General features: G+C 37.0%; 1 protein-coding gene across 1 annotated transcript in view; it reads left to right on the top strand.

Annotated features, from left to right (window-relative positions):
* LOC120223949 (dynamin-3) overlaps positions 1-21,275 on the top strand; it is a 413,439-nt gene that overhangs the window by 187,332 nt on the left and 204,832 nt on the right. Inside the window, exons 5-6 of the mRNA XM_039222176.1 lie at positions 18,555-18,653; positions 19,248-19,408. Of these exons, the coding sequence (XP_039078107.1) occupies positions 18,555-18,653; positions 19,248-19,408 (260 nt within the window). The remainder of the gene's footprint in view (positions 1-18,554; positions 18,654-19,247; positions 19,409-21,275) is intronic.

The raw sequence follows: 21,275 nt of genomic DNA, 5'->3' as shown, positions 1-21,275 counted from the left end.
GATACAGAAATGCTGATGCATAGGAGCACATATACCCCAATGTTCATAGCAGCATTCTCAACAATAGCCAAAACATGGAAAGAGCCTAAATGTCCATCAACGGACGAATGGATCAAGTAGATGTGGTTTATCTATACTTTGGAATACTACATGGCAATGAGAAAAAATAAAATCTGGCCATGTGTAGCAACATGGATGGACCTTGAGGGTGTTATGCTGAGTGAAATAAGTCAGGCAGAGAAGGACAAATACCATATGTTTGCACGTATAGGAGGATTAGGAGGAATTTAACGAAGGACCAATGGGGAGAAGAAGGGGGGAAATAGTGGGGGAGAGGGAGAGAGGGAAACCATGAAAGCCTCTTGAATACTGAGAACAAACTGAGTACTGATGGGTGTGTGTGTGTGGGGGGAGATGGGCATGGAGGATGGCATTTGTGGGGATGAGCATTGGTGTTATGTGGAAACCAACTTGACAATAAACTATTTTTTAAAAAAAGAAATATTAAAGAAGACTCTGAATGGAAAGACTGTAAGTGAGAGTGTTAAAAGTAAAAAACACAAAACAGTAAAAATAAATATTGATTTAAAAATCAGTCAAGGGATTCAGAAGACAAAAGCAGACAAAACATGACACCATGTACCTAAAATGTGGTGACAGGGAGTGAGGAAGATAGGAATAAACAAATGAATTTAACTTAAGCAATCATCAACGTAATGTAGACTGATATATACAGAAGAAGTTATATACAAACCAAATGGTAATCACAAATCAAAAACTAGTAACAAGTGTGCAAAAAAGAAGGAAAGGAATCCAAGTATATCAGTAAAGAAAGCCAACAAACCAAGAGAAGAAAGGATCAGAGAAAATATAGAAACAAACACTAAACAAATAACAAAATGACAATAAATACATATCTATGATAATTATTTTGAGTGCAACCGGACTAAATGCTCCAATCAAAAGACATAGGATGACAGAATGAATGAAAAAATAAGACCCATCTATAGACTGCCTACAAGAGACTCATTTCACGTTGAAAGATACCTGGAGATTAAAAGTAAGGGGATGGAGAAACAATTACTATGTAAATGGATGTCAAAAGAAAGCAGGGGTAGCAATACTTATATCATACAAAGTAGACTTTAAAACAAAGACTATAACTAGAGACAAAGAAGGGCAGTATACAGTAATAAAGGGGACAGTCCAACAAGAATATATAACAATTAAAAATATATATGTATCCAAAATGAGAGAACCTAAATACATAAAACAGTGAACAACAAACATAAAAGAAATAATTAATAGTAATACAGTAGTAGTGGGAGACTTTAACACCCCACATACATTGATGGAAATGGAGAGATCACCCAAACAGAAAAGCAACAAGGAAACAGTGGCTTTGTTTGACACACTGGACCAGATAGATTTGAGAGACATATTCAGAGCATTCCATCCTAGAACAGCAGAATACACATTTTTTTTCAAGTGCACACTGTACAAAATTCATAATCCTAAATCCACATATTAGGCTGCAAAACGAATCTTAACAAATTCAAAAACATTGAAGCCATACCATGCACCTTTTATGACCACAATGCTATAAAACTAGAAATCAACCACAAGGAAAAATCTGGAAAAAGTAACAATATATGAATGTTAAATAACATGCTACTAAACAATGAAAGGATCAACCAGGAAATCAAAGAAGTAAAAAATTACATGGAAACAAATGAAAATAAAAACACAATATTCCAAGGTAATGGGATACAGCAAAAGTGGCTCTATGTGAGAAGTTTATCGTACTACAGGCCTATATCAAGAAGTAAGAAAAATCTCAAACAGCTTAACTTTGCACCTAAAGAAACTAGAAAAAGAAGAACAAATAAAACCCAAACTCAGCGAAAGGAAGGAAATAATAAACATTAGATCAGAAATAAACAAAATAAAAACTAAAAAAGAATTGAACTGATCAATGAAACCAGGAGCTGGTTCTTTTAAAAGACCAACAAAATTGATCAGTTTTTAGGAAGACTCATCAAGAAAGAACGAGAGAGGACCCAAATAAACAAAATCACTAATGAAAGAGGACAAATAAACAACTGAAACAGAATATTAGGAAACCTATATACCAACAAATTCAACAACTTAGATGAAGTGAGTACATTCCTAGAAACCTATAATCTTTCAAAACTAAATCAGAAAGAAATAGACAATTTGAGCAGACTAATTACCACAATGAGATTGAATCAGTAATCAAAAAACTCCTACAAAAGTCTAGGACTAGATAGCTTCACAGGTAAACACCACCAAACTTTTTCTCTCTCTCTCTCTGTCTCTCTCTCTCTCTGTCTCTCTCTCTCTTTCATTTGAATTTTATTTTAGAGGGAGGGCACAGGGAGAGGGGCAGAGGGAGAAAGAGAATCTTTTATTTATTTATTTATTTATTTATTTATTTATTTATTTATTTCTAGGAGAGAGAGAGACAGCGTGAGCAGGGGAGGGTCAGAGAGAGAGGGAGTCACAGACTGAAACAGGCTCCAGGCTCTGAGCTGGCAGTCAGCACAGAGCCTGACGCGGGGCTCGAACCCACGAACCGCGAGATCATGACCTAAGCGAAAGTCGGAAAGTCGGACGCTTAACTGACTAAGCCACCCAGGCGCCCCGGGAGAAAGAGAATCTTAAGCAGGCTCCATGCTCAGCTCAGAGCCTGACATGGAGCTCGATCACACAACCCTGCGACCACGACTTGAGCCAAAATCAAGAGTTGGATGCTCAACAAACTGAGACACCTAGGCACCTTTCTCCCAAACATTTAAGGAAGAGTTAATAAGCAGGACCTGGGTGGCTCATTCAGTTTAGCATCCAACACTTGGTTTCAGCTCAGGTTATGGTCTCATGGCTCATGAGTTCAAACCCCACATCAGGTTCCACACTTGATGGTGCACTGCCTGCTTGGGATTCTCTCTCTCTCCCTCCTATGACCCTCCCCTGCTTGCATGCTCTCTCTCTCTCTCTCTCAAAATAATAAACAAACAAAAAAAGAAAATTCAAAAAGAATAGTTAATATGTATTCCTTCTCAAACTATGAAAAAGTACAAGAGGAAGGAAACCTTCCAAATTCATTCCATGGGGCCAGTACCACTCTGATACCAAAACCAGATAGATACCAATTCACAAAAAAAGGGATCTACAGTGCAATCTCTCTCATGAATATAGATGCAAAAATACTCAACAAAATATTTGCAAGGTGAGTTGAACAATGTATTTAAAAAATCATATATTTTTATCCCTTTATATCCCAGGGATTTATTCCTGGGATGCAAAGGTGGTTCAATATATGCAAAACAATCAATGTGACATGTCACATCAATATGAGAAAGGATAAAAACTATATGATCATTTCAATAGATGCACAAAAACTATTTGACAAAGTCAGCATCCATTAATTATAAAAGCCCTCTTAAATTAGGTCAAGAGGGAACATACCTCAACAAAATAAAAGCCTCATATTGAAAAACACACAGCTTTTGTGTGTAAAAAACTGTCAATCAATGGTAAAAAACAGGGCTTTTCCCCTAAGGTCAGGTCAGGAATAAGACAAGGATGCTCACTCTCACCACTTTTCTTCAACATGATACTGGGAGTCCTCAACAGCAATTAGACAATATAAGGAAATAAAAGGCATCTACATTGGTAAGGAAGAAGCAAAACTGTCATTATTTGCAGATTACATGATACTATATGTAGAAAACCCTAAAGTCTCTACCAAAAAACTACTAGAACTGATACATGAAGTCACTAAAGTTGCAGGATATGAAATCAAGGTACAGAAATCTGTTTCATTCTTATACACTAATAAGGAAGCAGCAGAAAGTGAAATTAAGAAAACATGCCCACTCACAATTGCACCCAAAACAGTAAAATATCTACGAATAAACTTAACCAAGGAGATGAAAGACCTGTACTCTGAAAACTATAAAATACTGATTAAAGAAATTCAAGATGATGCAAATAAATGGAAAGACATATCATGCTCGTGTGTTGGAAGAACCAATATTTATTAAAATGTCCATAGTACCTAAAGCAATCTACAGATTTCATGCAATCCTTATCAAAATGCCAACACATTTTTTTCACAGAACTGGAACAAAGAGTCCTAAAATTTGTATAGAAACACAAAAGACCTGGAATAGCCAAAGCAATCTTGAAAAAGAAAAACAAAATTGGAGGTACCACAATTCCAAATTTCAAGTTATATAACAAAGCAGTAATAGTTAAAACAATGTGATACTGGCATAAAAACAGACACATAGATCAATGGAATAGAACAGAAAACCCAGAGATAAATCTATAATTATATGGTCAATCAATCTTTTATACAGAAGGAATGGAATATACAATGGGAAAAAGAATCTCTTCAACAGATGGTGGTGGGAAAATTGGACAGCTACATGCAAAAGAATAAAGCTGGACCACTTTATTTCCCTATAGACAAAAATAAACTCAAAATGGGTTAAAGACCTAAATGTGAGACCTGCAACCATAAAAATCCTTGAAGAGAGAGCATTGGTAGTAATCTCTCTGACATTGCTTAGCAACATTTTTCTAGATATGTTTCCTGGAGCAAGGGAAATAAAAGCAAAAATAAACTATTGGGACTCCACCAAAATACAAAGTTCCTGCAGCAAAGGAAACAATCAACAAAAAACTAAACGTCAGCCTATGGAATGGGAGAAGATACTTGCAAACAACATACCTGATAAAGGGTGAGTATCCAAAATATATAAAGAACTGATACAACTCAATATCCCCCAAACAAATAATCCTATTAAAAACGGACAGAAGACATGAGCAGACATTTCTCCAAACAAGATATACAGATGGCCAATAGACACATGAAAAAATGCTCAACATCATCATCATCAGGGAAACGCAAATCAAAACTACCATGAGATATCATCTCCTACCTGTTAGGATGGCTAAAAGCAAAAACACAGGAGGGGCCCCTGGGTGGCTCAGTAGGTTGAATGTCTGACTTCGGCTCAAGTCATGATCTCGCGGTTCATGGGTTCGAGCCCTGTGTTGGGCTCTGTGCTGACAGCTCAGAGCCTGGAGCCTGCTTCGGATTCTGTGTCTCCCTCTTTCTCTCACCCTTCCTTGCTCACGCTGTCTCTCTCTCTCTCAGAAATAAATAAAAGATTAAAAAAAACACAGGAAACAGGTGTTGGCAAGGATGTGGAGAAAAAGGAATCCTTGTGCACTGTTGTTGGGGATGCAAACTGGTGCAGCCACTGTGGAGGTTACTCAAAAAATTAAAAATAGAATCACTCTATAATAATTTTATTATTACTCAAAGTTCATAGTTGACGTTCGGGTTCACTTTCGGTGGTATACATTCTATGGATTTTGACAAATGTGTAATGATATGTATTAACCATTGTAATAAGTTTTCACTGCCCTAAAACTACTCTGTGCTCCACCTTTTTAATCTGCCTCCCATAATCTCTGGCAACCATTAAGCTTTTTCCATACTGTGGCCTTTTCCATAATGTCATATAATTGAAAACATACATTTTGTAGCTTTTTCAGATTGTCTTCTCTTACTTAGTGATATGAATTTAAAGGTCTTGCATGTCTTTTTATGGCTTGATAGCTCATTTCTTTTTCAGTGCTGAATAATATTCCATGGTCTGGTTGTGCCACAGTTTCTTTATCTATTCATGTAGAGAAAGAGATCTTGGTTGCTTCCCAGTTCTGACAATTATAAATCTGCTATAAACATCTATGTGGAACATGTTTTCAGTTCCTTTGGGTAAATAACAAAGAGTGCAATTACTGGACCACATAGTAAGAGTTTGTTTAGTTTTGTAAGAAACAATTTTCGAAAATGTCTGTATAATTTGCATCCTCAGTAGCAATGAATTAGTGTTCTGGGTACTCCATATCCTTGCCTACATTTGATGTTGTCAGTGTTTTGGGCTTGGGCAATATTAATAAATATTCAGTGATAATCTCATTGTAGTTTTAATTTGCAATTCTCTAATGACATGTGCTGTGGAACATGTTTTCATATATGTACTTGCCATCTTGTTTGGTGAAGTGCTGTTCAGGTGTTTCACCCATTTTAAAATCAGGTAGTTTGTTTTCTCCCCCTGTCTGAAGTACAAGGGGGATTTTCTCAGAGATTCACTGTGAGAACCTGGTGGGAGCTTTTGGAGGCAAAACCCACAAAACGTCTGGATGCTCCCTATGACTAGGTCTCCCTGGACTTTTGGGCTTTGAGCAGGCTGGCTGACTTCCAGCTGGGTTCAGCAGTTGGGGAGCAGAAGTAAGAGGCTGGAGAGAGCAAAAAAAAAAAAAAAAAAAAAAAAGAAAAGGCGAGAGCATTTCTCCCCACCTTGATCTTTGAGGATGCCCCCCTCCTCACTTAGCTTCGGCAACTCTTTCAACCCCTCCCCTTTGGAAGTCTCTGGGTCCTCTAACGTCCCCATCTGTTCCCATAAGAAGGCATTCATTAAGTCCTTCTTCTGAACCACCCAGGGTAAACTGTGCTTCCTGCCAGAGCCCCGACTGCACCGCCACTGCCCGTGCTGGCGTCCACTTGCTCCACACTGCGCCATGCAGAGGAGGGCTCATTTCAGATCCGGAAGTGACACTCCCTTCTGTCTGTCACCTTCCCCCACATGGACACGCTGGCTACAATGCAAGGTGTGAGAGGCGTGTGGATCTTGTTCGGATCATGAGTCCAACAAACCAACTATGGAAAAACTCCTCATGAGATGTTTGGGGGAACCTGAATACCGACTGGAAATTTGGAGACTATTAAAAAATTATAGTAGATTTTTTTAAGGTGTATTAATGATCATGCGCTGGTTATGTTTAGAAGGGTCCTTAGATTTTAGGGATACATGCGGAAATATTTACAGAAGGTTTTCTGAGTCAGTGAAGGTAGTGGGAAGAGTCAGACAGGAACAAAGATGGGCTTTTCTCCTCTCTTGAGAAGTCTGCGGAGAACTGGCATGGGAATCACCAGACACAGTCTGGGGGTAGGGTGGGGGCTGAAATAGACAAAACAAGCCCAGCCCATAACTGCAACTGCTAAAGCCAGATAACAGACAGGAAGTCTCATCACCCTGGTCCCTGATAGCCACTCTCTCCACGTGTCATATACACTTGAAACTCTTCCATAAGAACATGTGATAGAAGCTTAGCTCATTTCTGAAGTCCCTGGAGGAGGCAGGGAGGCAGCTAAGCAATTGTCAGGAATGCTCCCCAAGACTGAAATGAAGTTATTTGATGTGACTGCCCACTAGGAGAAGTCAAGTGTAAAAATAACAGTGTTTCCATGCCTATGACACTGGGGTGTGAGCTCCAACTCACAGGCTGATTTTTTTTTTTAACAAATACTTTATTGTCAAGTTGGTTTCCATATAACACCCAGTGCTCATCCCCACAAGTTCCCTCCTCCATGCCCATCTCCCCCCTTCCCCCCACATCCATCAGTCCTCAGTTCTCAGGATTCAAGAGTCTCTCATGTTTTGCCTCTCTCCCTCTCCCCTACTGTTTCCCCCCTTCTTCTCCCTCACGGTCCTCTGTTAAGTTCTTCCTAATCCTCCTATACGTGCAAACATATGGTATTTGTCCTTCTTTGCCTGACTTATTTCGCTCAGCATAATACCTCACAAGCTGATTTTTAAAAGGAGCTGTTTCCCACGCAAACAGTACCTCCCCTTTGGGGGGAGTGGTGAGGTAGGCGGTAGAAATTCATTTAGAGGCCTCTGGGCACTCAGTTGAGCACCCGACTCTTGATTTCCGCTCAGGTCATGATCTCATGGTTCATGGATTTGAGCCCCACATTGGGCTCTGCGCTTCCCTGGACTTTTAAATTCATTAGATTCCAGAAATTTATCAATTACAGTTTAGGTTTTCCTACTCAGGCACTAGTTCCCACAGAAATTTCTGCTTGTGGATTTCTGCTTCAGTAAGTTATGATTCTCTGTATTTACCTATTTTCCTTTTCAAATTTTGGTGGCAGTGGTTTGTTCTGTGACCTCACTTCTCTGAAGAATCTAGGAAGAGTTGTTGATTTTTTAGTTGTCCACTTGTTAAGGCACAAGGGAACTACCAAGCTTTTTACATGCTATACCAGAGTAGAATTCCTGTTATTTAATTTTAAAACATAGGTTTGTTATTTTCTCATTGATGAGTTAGAGTAAACATATAACTTATTCTTCTGTTTGAAGCCTTTCAAGAGTTAAAGGGATGCAATTAATAATTATCCCAGACATCAAATATATACTGTAATGGATGATTATCCTATAGATGTGGTTATACCTGATGAGGATACTATGTCTTGGGAGCTAATAAGTGGCACTGATGCTCCAAACAATTGAACCTGAACAATCTGATCCTTGAGTGAGTGCTTTTAGCCTCTCTGCTATATAAGAGTCAGAGTTTAAAAAAAAAAAAAAAAAAAAGAGTCAGAGTTTTGAAGTGTCTTTTGTGTCTTTTCAAGGTCTTTGTCAGGATTCATTAGCACTTATCATTATTGCTATTCTTCACTGAAGATAAACATAATTGAAACACAGCATCCCATATTATTCATTAGCTCTTAATTTATTTTTATTTTTCTTTCAGTTGGAGGTCAAGAATTAAACTACTCTTTCCTTATTACTATACATAGCCTCCTCTAAATCTGGAAGTTATTCTCCTTCTGAGAATTCTGGATTTGAAAGCACCTATGTAATCTTTTATTTATTTATTTATTTATTTATTTATTTATTTATTCATTCATTCGTTCATTTGTTCCTTCGTTCATTTGTTTAATAATTTATTGTTAAATTGGCTAACATACAGTGTGTAAAGCGTACTCTTGGTTTTTGGAGTAGATTCCCATGGTTCACTGCTTACATACAGCACCCAGTGCTCATCCTAACAAGTGTCCTCCTTAATGCCTATTACCCACTTTCCCCTCTCCCTCACCACCTTATCCACCCTCAGTGTGTTCTCTGTATTTAAGTCTTTTATGGTTTGCCTCCCTCCCTCTCTCTAACTATTTTTTCCCCTTCCCTTCCCCCATGGTCTTCTGTTAAGTTTCTCAAGATCCACATAGGAGTGAAAACATGATATTTGTCCTTCTCTGACTTATTTCACTCAGTATATACCTTCCAGTTCCATCAATGTTGCCACAAATGGCATGATTTCATTCTTTCTCATTGCCAAGTAATACTCCATTGTGTGTGTATATATATATAGATCTATATATATAAATACCACATCTTCTTTACCCATTTATCTATAGATGGACACTTGGGCTCTTTCCATAATTTGGCTATTGTCGACAATCCTGCTATAAACATTGGGGTGTATGTCCCCTTTTGAAACAGCACACCTGTGTCCCTTGGATAAACACCTACTAGTGCTATTGCTGAGTTGTAGGGTAGTTCTATTTTGACTTTTTTGAGGAAACTCCATGCTGTTTTCCAGAGTGGCTGCACCAGTTTGCATTCCCACCAATAGTGCAAGAGGGTTCCTCTTTCTCCGCATCCTCGCCAACATCTGTTGTTTCCTGAGTTGTTCATTTTAGCCATTCTGACAGGTGTGAGGTGGCATCTCTATGTGGTTTTGATTTGTAGTTCTCTGATGATGAGTGATATTGAGCCTCTTTTCATGTGTCTGTTGGCCATCTGGATGTCTTCCTTGGAGAAGTGTCTACTTATGTCTTTTGCCCATTTGTTCAGTGGATTATTTGTTTTTTTGAGTATTAAGTTTGATATGTTCTTTATAGATTTTGGATACTAACGCTTTATCTAATATGTTGTTTGCATATATCTTTCCCATCTCATCAGTTGCCTTTTAGCTTTGTTGATTGTTTCTTTTGCTGTGCAGAAGCTTTTTATTTTGATGAGGTCCCAATAGTTCATTTTTGCTTTTGTTTCCCTTGCCTCCAGGGACTTGTTGAGTAAGAAGTTGCTGTGGCCAAAGTCAAAGAGGTTTTTGCCTGATTTCTCCTATAGGGTTTTGATGGTTTCCTGACTTACATTTAGATCTTTCATCCATTTTGAGTTTATTTTTGTGTATGGTGTATGAAAGTGGTTCAAGTTCATTTTTATGCATGTCACTGTCCAGTTTTCCCAGCACTTGTTGAAGAGGCTGTCTTTATTCCATTGGATATTCTTTCCTGCTTTGTCAAAGATTATTTGGCCATGCATTTGTGGGTCCATTTCTGGGTTCTGTATTCTGTTCCATTGATCTATGTGTCTGTTTTTGTGCCATTACCATGCTGTCTTGATGATACAGCTTGAAGTCTGGGATTGTGATGCCTCCTGCCTTGCTTTTCTTTTTCAAGATTGATTTGGCTATTAGGGGTCTTTTGTGGTTCCATAACATTTTTAGGATTGTTTGTTCTAGCTCTGTGAAGAATGCTGGTGTTGTTTTTGTTTCCATATATTTTTAAATTTCTTCTTTAATTGCCTGGTTGGCCCATTCATTCTTTAGTAGGATGTTCTTTAACCTCCATCCATTTGGAGGTTTTCCAAACTTTTTCATGTGGTTGATTTCAAGTTCATTAACACTGTGATCTGGAAGTGTACATGGTATGATCTCAATTCTTTTATATTTGTTGAGGGCTGCTTTGTGACCTAGTATGTGATCTGCCTAGAAAAATCTTCCATATGCACTGGAGAAGAGTGTGTATTCTGCTGCTTTAGGATGAAAAGTTCTGAATATATCATCAAGTCCATCTGGCCCAGTGTATCATTCAGGGCCTTTGTTTCTTTATTTATTTTCTATCTTGTTGATCTGTCCATTGCTGTAAGTGGAGTATTAAAGTCCCCTGCAATTATCACATTCTTATGTTTGTGATTGTGATTCTATCTCAGATTCTTGTGTTTGTGACTAAGTTTTTAATATACTTGAGTGCTACTGAATTCAGTGCATAAACATTTATAATTGTTAGCTTTTCTTGATGGATAGATCCCATAATTATGACATAATGTTCTTCTTCATCTCTTGTTTACAGCCTAGTTTAAAATCTAGTTTGTCTTATATAAGTATGGCTACTCTAGCTTTCTTTTGACTTCCAGTAGCATGATAGCTGGTTCTCCATCCCCTCACTTTCAATCTGAAGGTGTCCTCTGGTCTAAAATGAGTCTCTTGTAGACAGCAAATAGATGGGTTTTTTTAAAAAAGCATTCTGCTACCCTATGCCTTTTGATTGGAACATTTAGTCTATTTACATTCAGAGTTATTATTTAAAGATATGGATTTAGAGTCATTGTGATATCTGTAGGTTTCATGCTTATAGTGATGTCTCTGGTCCTTTGTGGTCCTTGCAACATTCCATTCACAGAATCTCCCTTAGGATCCCTTGTAGGGCTGGTTTAGTGGTGATGAATTTCTTCAGTTTGTGTTTGTCTGGGAAAATGTTTATCTCTTCTTCTATTCTAAATAACAAGCTTGCTGGATAAAGGGTTTTTGGCTGCATATTTTTCCTATTCAGCACACCTAAAATTTCCTGCCACTCCTTTCTGGCCTGCCAAGTTTCAGTAGATAGGGCTGCTACCACCCTTATGTGTCTACCCTTATAGGTTAGGGCCCCTTTATCCCTAGCTGCTTTCAAAATTCTCTCTTTATCTTTGTATTTTTCCAGTTCCACTATGATATGGGTCATGCAGAAGATCAATTCAGGTTATGTCTGAAGGGAGTTCTCTGTGCCTCCTGGATTTCAATGTCTGTTTCCTTCTCCAGATTGGGGAAGTTCTTAGCTATGATTTGTTCAAGTACACCTTTAGCCCCTTTCTCTCTTTTTCTTATGAAACCCCTATGATACAAATATTATTCTGTTTCATTGAATCACTTAGTTTTCTAACTCTCCTCTCGTGATCTAGAATTTTTTATCTCTCTTTTTCTCAGCTTCTTCTTTTTCTTAATTTTATCTTCTATTTCACCTATTCTCCCCTCTGCCTCTTCAATCCTCACTGTCACTGCCTCTAGTTTATTTTGCACCTCATTTACAGCATTTTTTAATTCATCACGACTATTTTTTAGTTCCTTGATCTCTGCAGCAGTAGATTCTCTGTTGTCTTCTATGCTGTTTTCAAGCCCAATGATTAATCTTATGACTTTTATTCTAAATTATTGTTCAGCTTTATTGTTTATATCTGTTTTGATCAATTCTCTGTCATTTCTTCCTGAATTTGTTTTGAAGAGAATTCTTCCATTTCTTCATTTTTCTAGTTTTCTGTCCCTTATGTGTTTTACAAGGTTTTTATGTGCCCTTGGGATCATACACTGTCCAGGACCTGGCCCTTCAGGAGGTGTTTTTTGGAGAGTGTTATTTGCTCTCTGTTGTTGTGACTTTGGTTACTTTATCTCCCTACTCATAGTGATGCTTTGGACCCTCCACCAGGTGTGCTTTGATTTTTTTTGTTGAAGTAGCCCTGGAAAGGAAAACAAACAGACAAACAAAAAACAAACAAAATAAAAACAAACACATTAAGAAACAAAAACACCAGAAACAAAACCCAGAAACACCAGTTACAAGTAAACAAAGGGTGGGAGTGGTGGTAATGGAAGAGGGCTTATCCCATAGGAAGGAAGAAATGACAGGGGCAAATAAAATAAAAATTGACCAGTCAGAGAAACTATACAGCTTAATCCATACAGAGAGAAAGGAAAATGAAGGGGTATAGAAAATGCATAAAGAGAATAGATTAAATATGTCTGCTTAAATAAACCAATAAGAGTAACCAGACTAGAGGAGGGAAAAGATAAGGAGAAAAGGAAGGAAGAATATATCTATATAATAAGAATTAAACAATTAAATCCAAGAATTAAATCAGGCAATATAACAGCACTGATCTGGAGGAGGGGCTGTCTGGTTTATAGATATGCAGTTACCAGGCACGGAGGGGCATGGTTTGGTGTAGGCAAGTCTGGCCTCCACTGTGGGCCTGCTAGCCATTCCCTGAGGCCCCACCTTAGTGATGGGGAGAAAAATGGTGACACCACTGTCTCTCCATAGACCCGGTGTCCCAAACCACACTGTTTAGGCTGTCCTCACTGTGCCTCTGGTGCAAACAACATGGTTTGTCCTGCTCCACTGACTCCTGTGCCTCCCTGGCACTTGGCTGGGATTTAAACCCTGATATCTTAAGGATTCCCATTCCGTGCAGCCGGGTTCTGGAGAAGAGCCACCCCTCCGCTTCACAGTGCCATGCCTGGTGAAGGCGGTTTGTCCCCCTCCACCAACTCCAGCACCTCCCTAGCGCTCAGCTGGAACTTAAACCCCAATGTCTTTAAGGTTCCCACTCTATCCATCCCAGTTTCAAGAAAGTGACGCTCTGCACCACCTGATTCATGGTCTCTGGCTGGCGGGCACAGGCAGCCTTTGCCCTTAGAATAGACATATACCTTTTTCCCACAGCACTCCAAGGAGGGGATCGCTTTCTCCCACTGTGGACTGTATCTCTGAGCTAGTTACTGAGCCCAGGGCTGCCTCTCCGCCTCCCCAGGTGCGTGATCAGGGCAGCTGGCCCCAGTCAGGAGAAAGCCCCACAGCTGGAGATTGGATCTTTCCTGGTTTTTCTCTTGTCCAGATACAGTCTTGGGCTTCTCCAGCCTCTCTTTCTATTCCCTTTGTCTCTCCGCAGAAGGGGATCCTCCATTCCCAGTTTGCAACCACACACCTATGGCCCATCAGGTTGTTTCAGTGAAGCCCTGGAGGCATCTCTGTCAGTTTGCTGCCCAGACTCTTGGCCTCAACACTGCTGTGTTTGAGAGATGAGGGAACTTTGGGTCCCCCTACTTCTCCATCATGCTGGCCCTTCCCCACCAGTAATCTTTTAGTTCTACATGTAGATAGGCAGGAACATATAATATAACTAAATTGCCAAAAAACAGAGCTAATCACATGTAGAATCAAGCTAAGAATTGGGAGGTGGAAAAATATGGTGATTAAAAATGGAATTAGGGGCACCTGGGTGGCTTAGTCAGTTAAGCATCTGACTTAGGCTCAGGTCATGATCTCACAGTTCATGAGTTCAAGCCACATGTCAGGCTCTGTGCTGAGAGCTCAGAGCCTGGAGCCTGCTTTGGATTCTGTGTCTCCCTCTCTTTCTGCCTCTCCCCTGCTCATGCTCTCTCTCTCTCAAAATAAATAAACCTTTAAAAATTTTTAAAAAATGGAATTAGGTTGCTTAGATTCCATACCCTACAGTCTGTAAGCCTTTAGGTAATAGTGTGTTTTACCTCTCCCAATCTTACTTCCTCATCTGTGTAATTGAGAAGATAATAGTACCTATCTCATAGAGTTGTTTCAAGTCTATGTCCACCACATAATCACAACTCAATACATGGTCTCTATTATTATTTTTATCTGAGTCTTTAGATTCCCAGTGATGTGCTTTGAACATGTGCTGCCTTTGAATCTCTTTTGACAATGGCTTTTTGAGTGTAGATCTTGAGTCCACCAGCAGGAGTTCATTGATTATTTTAAGTTCCTATTTGTATAACTAAATGTGAAAAGAAAGTAATCTTCACTATCTCCTTTGCAGTACACAGCTGAGAATAGACTTCTCTGCCTTTGCAGAAATAAAGGAATAGTAAAGAAAAGACTTCCAAAATTTCACTTTTATTTTTATTACATTATAAATATACATGAAAAAAAATCAGTTTCAAAGGTGCTTAACAGAAACTGTTAGTTCCTTGCACACTCCTGACTTTTGATTACTGATTTCTAGAGACTCTTACTGTCAATCCTTTTAGCTTTCTTTTGGTTTTACGTTCATATTTCTATGTAATCTGTTTATACTACTATTTCTTGATTTTTTATTTTTAGATATTCACTTTTGACTCCCTCCTGTGTAGAAGGATTTAGTTTTCTTAAATCTCTCTCCCATACCCACTTATACTAATCATATATATATATATATATACACTTGCCTTCCCAAGTTCTACTAATATATTTAGATTTATGATTCTGAAAACATCATTTGCAGCTGAGCCATGTGTAAATTATGATTACATTATCTTTTTTTTTTTTTTTTTACATAATATTGTGGTCTTCAAGGTTGATAGTTGTCTCTCTTTTTGTTTGTTTTTATGGTCTTCTATATATCCATCACCAGTACTTTCCCAGCTTCTCCTTCAGGAGTCTACATCTTTTAATACCTTAAAAAATTGTAGACATTAGGCATTCTATCACTTTCATTTTTTTTCTTGGTGGGGAAACACAATTTTTCAGTAATCTGCACCCTCTCATTCTAATGGATGTTGACTGTTCTTATGGCCTAGTACTGGGATCTACACCATCCTGAAAATTCCCTTCTTTCTTGGTTATATTATATTTCTTCCTTTCTGGATCTCTTATTTACTTCTCTGTCAGTTTGCTTTCCATGTTTGGTGGAACATACCCTTTAGTAGTTTCTGAAGAAAAAGAAAAATGAAGGTAAAATATTTTTATATTTTGCAAGTCTGAAAATATCTTTTTCTACTGTCACATTTATTGATAGTTTAGAATTCCAGGCTAGATATAGTTTTACCCTCAGAATTTTGGAAATATCACTCTATTGAGTTTTAGTTTCCAGTTTGTTGCTGGGAAGACCGATGCTATAAATATTCCCAAACTTTCTTTTGGTATTTGAAATCTTATACTGATATGCCATATTGTTTGTGTTTTTCAGATTGTGTTGGACACTTGATGGGTTCCTTTAATGCATAATTTTATCTTCCACTTATAAGCTATTTTCTTGAATAGTGTGTTCCCTCCCCACCAATTATTTGTTTCATCTTCTCTGTTTTCCCAGAATGTCAATTATTCAGATACTGGATCTTATGGATTATTTCTCTAGTTTTAAACAAGTTTTTCCTTTCTATTATTTACTTCTATTTGTTTTGTTTTCTGGAAGAGTCTCTAACTTGGTACTCCAACCATTCAACTAACATTTTTAAAAATTTCTACTCGTACTTTTAGTTAATGAGAATCCTTTTTGTTTATTTGAATGTTTTCTTTTATGACATTCTATTTTTATTCAATGAATGCAATAACCTCTCATTAACAAACAACATTTGTTTGTTTTGGTCTCAAAGATTCTCCTTGGCTCTCCATTTAAATTATTAAACAATTTTTTATTTTTTATCAAAGCATATATGACATTTAATATTTGATATTATTTTTATAATATAATATAATATTTTATTATATTATATATAAATCTATAATATATAATATATATTATATTTTTATATTTTTATATTTTTATATTATATTATATTATATTATATTATATTATATTATATTATATTATATTATATATTATAATTATATATTTATATATATTATATATATTATATTATTATAAATTTGATATTTAACATTTGATATTAGTTTCAGGTGTACAACATAGTGGCTTTACAATTACATATATCACAGAATGGTAAAATAAATGTCACAGGGATTTAAAATACAGCATAAGGAATATAATCAATAATATAATAAATTTGTATGATGACAGATGGTAACCTACACTTACTGATTTATATTCAAAAATTAAATAGTAATAGGTGATTGGAAACTCTATGTGGGTGTGCTTTGCTAAAGGAGTTACAGGCTTTTTAGTAGGATAACTTATTAGGCTGTTTTGATTGGAGTTCCTCTGAATTTCAATATCTATGCTTTCTTCTTAGAATCATTAATTTCCCCAGACAGAGTTGCTCCAGTCCCCTGCTTGGGGGGCTAAATTCTACCATCCAGCTTTTTCTTAAACTAGATTAAAGAGAGGTCTTGCCATTCAGTATGTGGAATTTCACTTAATCACCCTCTTTTAATACCTGATGCCCTCTAACTGGGCCAGGTGCCCATTAGTTCAGTTTTCCGTAGTTCAGTGTTTCCAGAGAGTAAATCTGTACTCTCCTGCCAGAATGGGACAGGGTAGCTCTTAGCTATGTTATCCATGGAAATCGCACTGCTTTCATCCAGCACTCTTATTTTCAGCCTCAAATGCCACCACTACTCTCCATTATTGTCAGAGCTATTGGTTTCCCTGAACCTTTCTGAGAGGCTGTGATGTATATTAGCCAGCTATGGAGCTTCTCCTGTCACTGGGTCTCTTGGATGCAATTTTCCTCTTACTCTAGTCTGTTAACTTAGTTAGTCATCCTGCGGGTTTCCAGTTTCAAAATTTTTTTTCAGTTCTCTCCCATTTTCTTGGACTTTCTTGTTTGAAACCTTAATTTTTAAAATTCTTTTTCTGGTGAGAAGCAGTATATTGTATGGGTTCTGGATGCCTAAACCCGTGTATGACCTTGGGAAAGTTACTTAATCTCTTCCTGCCTTATTTTCCTCATCTTGAAAAAATAGTAGTTGGAGTCCTTTTTTAATGATTAAATGATTTTTTTTAGAGTAAATGATGTAAGACATGTTAAGCATGTAAAGCCATAGCTGACCCAATAAATATTACCCATTATAGAGTGCTTTCAGGTAAAAAGATAAAGGTGTGTGTTCAGTTTATCATGTTTAACTGGGAGTCCAAAGAATGCACTTAAAGATTTGAATCACTAGACAAGTATTGTTCATTTTATCTAGTGAAGGGAGCAATGGGCAAAGACAAAATATCTGGTGTGCTACATAAAATGTCTGGGCTTTTACATTATTTTATTACTGAAATATACCTTGGAAATTATGGTTTCCAACTCTTTATATTACAGATGAAGAAAACTGATACCCAGAGAAGAGAGTTAAGAGATTTGCCTTGAGACTAGAATCCAAGCCTCAGGATTCCTAGTTTAGTCTTCTTTCCATTAAGTCATAGTTCTTTTTCTAAGGAACAGGGAATGCTGTGAGACTTGAAACTTTATTTTTGGTGATGACACTATCCTATACCTAATTTTCTTATAATTTGTTTGTTAAGTGCTCAGAACTGGATCAACAATAAGCTTTGGTTTATGACAGACTCTCTTCATCGGTCCATGTGTAGCCTACTTGTTTGCTTGTTTTCAATAAAGTAATACATAAAAAAATTAAAGAACCCATATTGTGTACATTCCTTGGAAGAAAATTTTAAGTGTATAATTTATACATAGTACAAAAATAAACTCATATATTTAAAATTATTGTGATATTATGGATGGGTGGTTTTATTTTAAATATTTATTTATTTATTTATTTATTTATTTATTTATTTATGAGAGTGTGAGAGAGAGGCAGAGAGAAAACTCCCAAGCAAGCTCTGGGCTGCCAGTGCAAAGCCTGATGCAGGGCTTGAACTCACAGACTATGAGATCATGACCTGAGCCCAAACCAAGAGCTGGATGCTTAAGAGACTGAGTCATCCAGGTGCCCCAAGATGGGTGATTTCAAAACTATCCTGCTCATCCCATCAAAATTCACCAGACTGGGATAGCAGTAGATTAGAAAACAAAGTAAGACAGAGAGGAACAGGAATAGGACCTGAAATATGAGTACCTTGCATTTAGTGTTGGGACATATATGTCTCTAAAATTTGTTAGTCTTTTGCAAACTGTGTGATAAAGTGGGTTTGTTTATGATACAGGTTTAAGAACCATTGGAGTCATCACCAAATTGGATCTTATGGATGAAGGAACAGATGCCAGGGATGTTCTGGAGAACAAGCTGCTGCCTCTTCGCAGGGGTAATGTACTGTGTCCTACACAAGACCTCCTTTGGTGATGTGGCAGAGAAACAACTGGGAAACCAATGGGAAACTTGGTTTTATGCCTTCATGGTTGTGAGGAATAATGTATTCATGATTAATTATACTTTTTATGGAGTGGCATAATGTTCCCAAGTGATATATTAAAAATGATCCAATAGGAGAATTATTTCTTAAAATAACAGGAATAAGAAAACAGGAAAAGGAAAGAGTTTGAAGGGAGGGTATAAATATTCATTGTAGACTGCATAAACATATACTATTTTGTTTTAAGTTTGATTTATTTACTTGCCCACATATGAAAAAACTGCTAAGAGACACACTGTATTAAACTGTACAGAGCTTTTAAGGGCAAAAGACATTGTTGTGTTAATGCTAAGAAATTATAATTAGCCACACGAACCAGCCTTTGTTAAATACTAATGTCTCAAACTGAGTTTTGTATAGGATTCAGTTCTTCAGTCCTTAAAAATAGTTTTGCCTTTCTTATTTAGCCTCTTAAGGAGCCTTGAAATCTTCCCAGAATAAACAACAAAAAACATCCTAAACCCCACTGTATGTGTTCTGTTTCAGGTTATGTGGGGGTGGTAAACAGAAGTCAGAAGGACATAGATGGGAAGAAGGACATTAAGGCTGCCATGTTGGCAGAAAGGAAATTTTTTCTCTCGCACCCAGCTTACAGACATATTGCTGATAGGATGGGGACTCCACACCTGCAGAAGGTCCTTAATCAGGTAACAATGTTTTCTCAAGCAACAAGAACAATTATGAAATATGTAAGTTACTCTTAGAATTCATATTTCTCATTTTAATATTCACTTTTTTCTAAAATAAGACATCCAGCTTAATGATATGAATTAAAAAATGAATATGAAAACTTAGTTCCACACTCTTACTGTTCTCAGTGAGTAGAATCTGCTTTAATGTTATTGAAAGAATACTGCTCAAAGCAGAAGCATACACTTATTTAGGAATAGTGCACAAGGGTACACATTAGCACCCATTTTACTCACAATATGTAGTTACCTTAAGAAATTAAATTTGTATATTTCTGAAAGGTTGATTTCTTGGGATCTGGTTTTAAAATGTTAATTTGTAATAGCTTAGATTTCCTTAAGTTAGGCATCATTATAAGCTCACTGATATCCATTCATCTAGAAGTTTTTCCAGATTAACTCCTTTCCCTGCACAGATAGACTTGGGCCCCCATCTTCTCACATTGCATGAATTTACATACTTCTTCCATGAAACCTCAGTACACTTTTTTTGTTTTTTTTTTACATACTTTTCATCTCCTGGGGAAGTTAAGCATCATCCTTAGTGAGTGCAGGCTTCCTCCCTGAGTTTCAATTAAATTGACCAAATGGTGAGCAGCTTTTCTCACAAATAGAATTATAAGATGTGCTTCAACTCTTGTTTATGAATTTTAACAGTCAATAAGTCAAGTTATTATTGCATGTTCTGATTGTTTGCTCCTGGAAGGTGTCAGCAGAGACTAACATAGTAGCAGCCTACTTGTGACATTGGACCTGAACTATTTAGGCAAAACAATTGAACAAGTTTTGGAAAGTTAAAAAAAAAAAAAAGCAGTGGTATACTTCTATTTTTTGTGATATAACATAGACTAATGTAAAATTTGTGCTTTTTAATTAAGGGTAGATGAGTATTTAGAAGCCAGGAGGTAGTGCTGTGTTTGTGTCATTTAACAAATATGAATATATTTTAGACACAGAATATTGATTTGTCATGCAAAACCATAATATTCCACAAATATATTAAATATTGGCAAAACTCTTTTTAGATTAATTCTTTTCTCCCTGTATTTATCTAAGAATAACACAAACTGAAAAAATCACTAGGATGACCAGTAAGATAAGGTTGGAAATAAATTAGGTTGTGAATACTAGAAAAATAAAAAGAATATGATTGGCAATTTTTTCATACAAATGACCCCTAAATTATGACATAATTGGATTCTGGTTGTCTGAAAACTGAATGAATTCTGTACTGAAGATCTCTCATTTCTTTGATAATCACCTTCTTTTTATTGCTTCAGGGATCTTCAAACTGTTTGAAAATAGGATACTTTTATGGCTGATTCATTGTGTGCACCACCTCTGGGCCTGAGGGACAGTTTCTATGGTGAAAACCTGGAACAGAACATGACATTTTTGAGGAATTGAATGTCATTATGGCTGGAGGGCAGAGAATGAGGGAGTGAGTTGTAAGAGACAAATTTGGAGAAGTAGGCAGAGGCTGGATCCTGTAATGTGTGTAGGCAAGTTAAAGATTTTTGTTCTTATCCTAAGAGGAGTAGGCATTTAAGGCATCTGAATAGGTGAATTACACAGTTGTATTTGTGGATTAACAGTGATCATGGTAGTTGCAGATAAGATCAAGACTAGACACCAGAAGTTAGGAGTCAAAATGATAGTATCTTGGTCTTGGTTAGGGCCAGTGAAGATGAAAAAAGCAGAATTGAGAATTGTTTAGGAAAATTGAGAACTTGGTGGTAGATTAGGTCTGGTGAGTGATGGAGAGGTGTAGTCAAGGATAACTTCCAAGTTCCTAGATTGTTATGAAGTCACCAAAATGGACAAC

The sequence above is a fragment of the Hyaena hyaena genome, unplaced genomic scaffold (assembly GCF_003009895.1).
Source record: "Hyaena hyaena isolate Hyena2069 unplaced genomic scaffold, ASM300989v1 scaffold_1075, whole genome shotgun sequence".
In the NCBI taxonomy this organism is placed as follows: domain Eukaryota; kingdom Metazoa; phylum Chordata; class Mammalia; order Carnivora; family Hyaenidae; genus Hyaena; species Hyaena hyaena.
Note: the sequence above shows the minus strand (reverse complement) of the source record. Positions and strands in the feature narration are given on the sequence as shown.